At 40.0% G+C, this 4,068-nt stretch overlaps 1 protein-coding gene across 1 annotated transcript; it reads left to right on the top strand.

Annotated features, from left to right (window-relative positions):
- The first annotated feature begins 1,407 nt into the window (after window positions 1–1,407).
- On the top strand, window positions 1,408–2,718 carry LOC103520459 (optomotor-blind protein-like). Its single transcript, XM_008485555.2, has 2 exons — window positions 1,408–1,474; window positions 1,969–2,718. Exons 1-2 carry the CDS (start codon window positions 1,408–1,410, stop codon window positions 2,670–2,672), a joined length of 771 nt encoding a protein of 256 aa, XP_008483777.1. The 3' UTR covers window positions 2,673–2,718.
- The last annotated feature ends 1,350 nt before the right edge of the window (window positions 2,719–4,068 follow it).

Below are 4,068 nucleotides of genomic sequence, written 5' to 3'. Positions count from 1 at the left end.
GATGTTTTTTGATTCCCTCTTTTTTTTTTTATTTTGTAAAAAAAAAAAAAAAAAAAAAAAACACAACACAACTAGGTAATTAGTGGAGATGTCAAAATTACAACATACAAAATTGGAAGTTCTGTCGAATCATATTATTGTTTTCATTGTTTCAAAGATGTTTCTTTTTTGCTCTGATTTCTAAAATGGAGTAAGCATAATGCACCCTGTGAAATTCATTTCGGGGGGCGGGAGGCAAAAGGTACCTAGCCCTGGTACACAGTGTATATTTACTACACCTAATTACCTGCTTAATACAACACTTTTGAATTTCTCCCAACAACACAAACGGCGCGATAAGTAACGAGAGGGAAAAATTTACATTTTTCGCCGTGTTTTCGTAATAAAGTGCGCGTTTTACAGTCAAACCTGGATAAACCGGACGTTTTTTTTATGATAAAGTGCGCGTTTTACAGTCAAATTTGGAGTAAACAGGACTTGCGTAAGAGTGAAAACCAAACAGGACTTGTGTAAGCCTAGTTAGCTTGGTTGGTAGCGCGTCTGCTTTGTAAGCGCTAGGCCGCGGGTTTGATTTCCACCCTTTACAGATCTTATAGGTATCCTGAATAGATAATGTTTGTTCTCGGAACGGCTGGCTTTCTCCTATCCTGTCTTTCTCTCTTCGCTTTCGGGACAATAAGACCTTAGCAGTTACTGTTCCCCCTATCAAACGTCTAGAAAGAAAGAAAAAAAATCTTTCTTATCCAGCTTCGACTGTATTTATTTTATTTTTTCCTCTCAAGTAGGCACCTAATCATTGTTTTCTTCTAATCATTGTGTTTGTAATGTTTTTATTATTTTAATATCGGGCTGCCATCGTCACTCCTTAATGCCTTAATTCACGCCACTAAGGCTCGATTTTATTTGTTTTGGTAATTTTATGTTACACAGTCGTAGGTAGGTATAGAATTTTAAATTTATTTTGTGCGTTTAGTAGGTAGGTATGTAAAGAAAATTATGTTGAGGTATGAAGGACATCCTTTATATGTAAATATTACGTTTGTGAGAGTTCCAAGAACCCCCTATGCACACAGACTAGAAACGCCGTTGTGGGAGGAAGAAAGAGAGATAGAAAAAGATGGACATACGAGGAGAGAGGGAGGAAGAGAGAGAGAGAGAGAGAGAGAGAGAGAGAGAGAGAGAGAGACTTAATTTGAATGTCACTGTCAACAGCACAAACACAAACTCAGATCTAGGAGCAAAATCCGGGAAGGGGAGCAAACCCTGGAAGGAGAAGAGGAGAAAGAAGAAGAAGAAGAGGACGAGAAGAAAGAGGAGGAGGAGAAGGAGAGCAGGAACGGAATGTAAATTATAACGCACGACTTGTGTCCGACCCTGGATTCGAACCCCGACTTCATCCATCAGTAGATGGCAGCCTCTTCTGTACCATCCCTGAAGCCTAAATGTCCCAATAGGCCTCAACAGGGGCCTTTGAGCCTTTTTGGGAAATATAAAAAGAAAGCCCAAGACGTAGGTATTTCTCTACGAGTAATTAAAAAACCATAGCAGTTGGTTTCCATTTTAGATTCGCTGAATTGGTATGACTTGTAGTGTGTGTACGGTACCAAACCTTGTGAAAAACATGGCGACTGTTGAGTTCTGGGAATAGTTGGGGCGTTTTCTTACAAGTTCTGCTTATATCCTGTGAAAGAAGTTGGTTTTGGGCTGAGAGGCCTGACACTTTGTCCAGTGCCCTCATTCTTAATTTTCACAAGAACGACAGTTCATTCAAATTCTATAAGTACTCTGCTAGATCTTCAACCTCAACCCTGTTATTGTTCTTTACTCCTAAGGTAAAGGAAATTTCCATTCTCCCCTAGAGCTGCTCTTACTTCCCGTAGGCTAGTTTCCTTTTAGCAATCCATGTTTCATTCCCGTTACTTGTCTTATGTAATCTAACTCGATGTGTTTCCTTGTTTTTGTTCTCAGGTCACTCCAGTATACCAGGGCGAGATGCCAGTGATTATCCCTCCCCCAACATTTCCGTGGGACCACCTATCCACCCCTCCCCTCATCTCCTCCCCTACCTGTACCCACACTCACTGTACCCACCCGGCGGTACAGCTACTCACCCGCTACTCAACCCGAGTGCAGCCAGTCTGAGCGGTCTCTTCTCCACCCACCCGTCTAGTCTCCTCTTCAACGCACAACTGCAAGCCTTGGCCGCCAGCGCTGCCATCTCCAATCAGCAATCCGCGGCCTTCTTCGCATATCAACAACACCAGCAATCCCTCAAGCATCCCCACGCCTCCAACCTCTCTCTCCATAGGTATTCCCCATATAACCTCTCCAATCACCTCCTCACTTCCTCCCTCTCCGCGTTCGAACAAGTGACGCCCCACAACAACAATAATAGCAATAAAGCCGCCAGCATACGAGAGTTGAATAGTAAGAGCCCACCGAGTCGTACGCGAACGCCAAGTCCGCACAGTCCGAGCTCGAACAATAATGTACATAGTCCCAAGCGAAGTCCTAGGAAGTCACCCTCCCCCGTTAGTATTAGTAGAAAACCGAGCCTGTCTCCTAACGCGACATCCGCGGCCTCTAGCGTGAACGAGCTCAAGTCGATAGAGAAAATGGTGAATGGATTGGACGTACAAAAACACAACCATGATAGATCGGACAAGTCATAATAGTTGCCAGCCTGGTTAGATGATAATTTAATTCACAAAGTCAATACAAAAACACAACCATGATAGATCGGACAAGTCATAATAGTTGCCAGCCTGGTTAGATGATAATTTAATTCACAAAGTCAATCGAGAGGGAGAAAGGGGGCAGGAGAGACGGAGTAGCACATTGCTTTCTCAAGCGAAAAATATCTTGCGGCGATAAAGCTCTAATGATTGTTGAATAATTTTTGATTGAAGGGTGAATAAAATTAATTGATCAACAGTTAGTCATAAACAGTTGCTGTAGGGAAAAGATGAATCCGTAAAAATAATAATAATCCGAGAGGGAGAAAGGGGGCAGGAGAGACGGAGTAGCACATTGCTTTCTCAAGCGAAAAATATCTTGCGGCGATAAAGCTCTAATGATTTTTGAATAATTTTTGATTGAAATGGTGAATAAAATTAATTGATCAACAGCTAGTTATAAACAGTTGCTGTAGGGAAAAGATGAATCCGTAAAAATAATAATAATCAACATCTCCTGATATAGGTACCTAATCAAGAGAAATTATTAAAAAGAACAAGAAGAAGAAGAAGAAGAAGAAGAAAGAAGAAAAACAATCATTGTGAGCTTTCTCGATTGACCTTTGAAATTTTTCAACCGAGCTCCCCCCGAAAATTGGGTGGGGAAACAAGGGCGAAAAAAAAACGCACAAAAAATATGCAAAAAAAAGATAGAAGAGTAAGGCAATAATAAAAGAGAAGAAGAAAGAGGAGGAGGAGAAGGAGGAAGAAGAAGAGGAGAAAAACACAACCATGATAGATCGGACAAGTCATAATAGTTGCCAGCCTGGTTAGATGATAATTTAATTCACAAAGTCAATAAAAAAAAAGAGTCAATCATGTTGTTTCCATATTGAACAATATACTCAGACGAGATCAATATGAATGCATTGGACATGATTCATAACTGAGAACTTGTTCTCAATCATTATAACACACTGCAAGGCGATTGATCCGCGGATACCTGATAATATCAACGAAGGCCACACTACCAGCAGTTGAGAAAAAGAATTTCTGAAAATATCTATCAATGGAAATAAAAATCCATAGTTCAAATAGAAATGCAGAGTTGATAAATAAAATTCTATTTGTTTTGGTTATCAATAAATAAAGACCTCCAATTCTACTGGTACTAACTCTTGCGTAAGAACAGAACTCCTGGCAGAATGAAATGTAGCTTTTGCTGAATTATTATATTGTTCCTATGGAAATAAAAATCCATAGTTCAAATAGAAATGCAGAGTTGATAAATAAAATTCTATTTGTTTTGGTTATCAATAAATAAAGACCTCGAATTCTACTGGTACTAACTCTTACATAAGAACAGAACTTCTGGCAGAATGAAATGTAGCTT

The sequence above is a fragment of the Diaphorina citri genome, unplaced genomic scaffold (assembly GCF_000475195.1).
Source record: "Diaphorina citri unplaced genomic scaffold, Diaci psyllid genome assembly version 1.1 scaffold3651, whole genome shotgun sequence".
NCBI classification, from domain to species: domain Eukaryota; kingdom Metazoa; phylum Arthropoda; class Insecta; order Hemiptera; family Psyllidae; genus Diaphorina; species Diaphorina citri.
The sequence above is the reverse complement of the archived record's forward strand: the minus strand, read 5'-3'. Positions and strand labels throughout refer to the sequence as shown.

Bases quoted from the DNA above. Each gene is read 5' to 3' on its own strand.
- LOC103520459 (XM_008485555.2), top strand. From the start codon at position 1,408: ATGGCAGCCTCTTCTGTACCATCCCTGAAGCCTAAATGTCCCAATAGG. The intron at 1,475-1,968 runs GCCTTTTTGGGA...TTTTGTTCTCAG, and splicing joins GCCTCAACAGGGGCCTTTGA to GTCACTCCAGTATACCAGGG.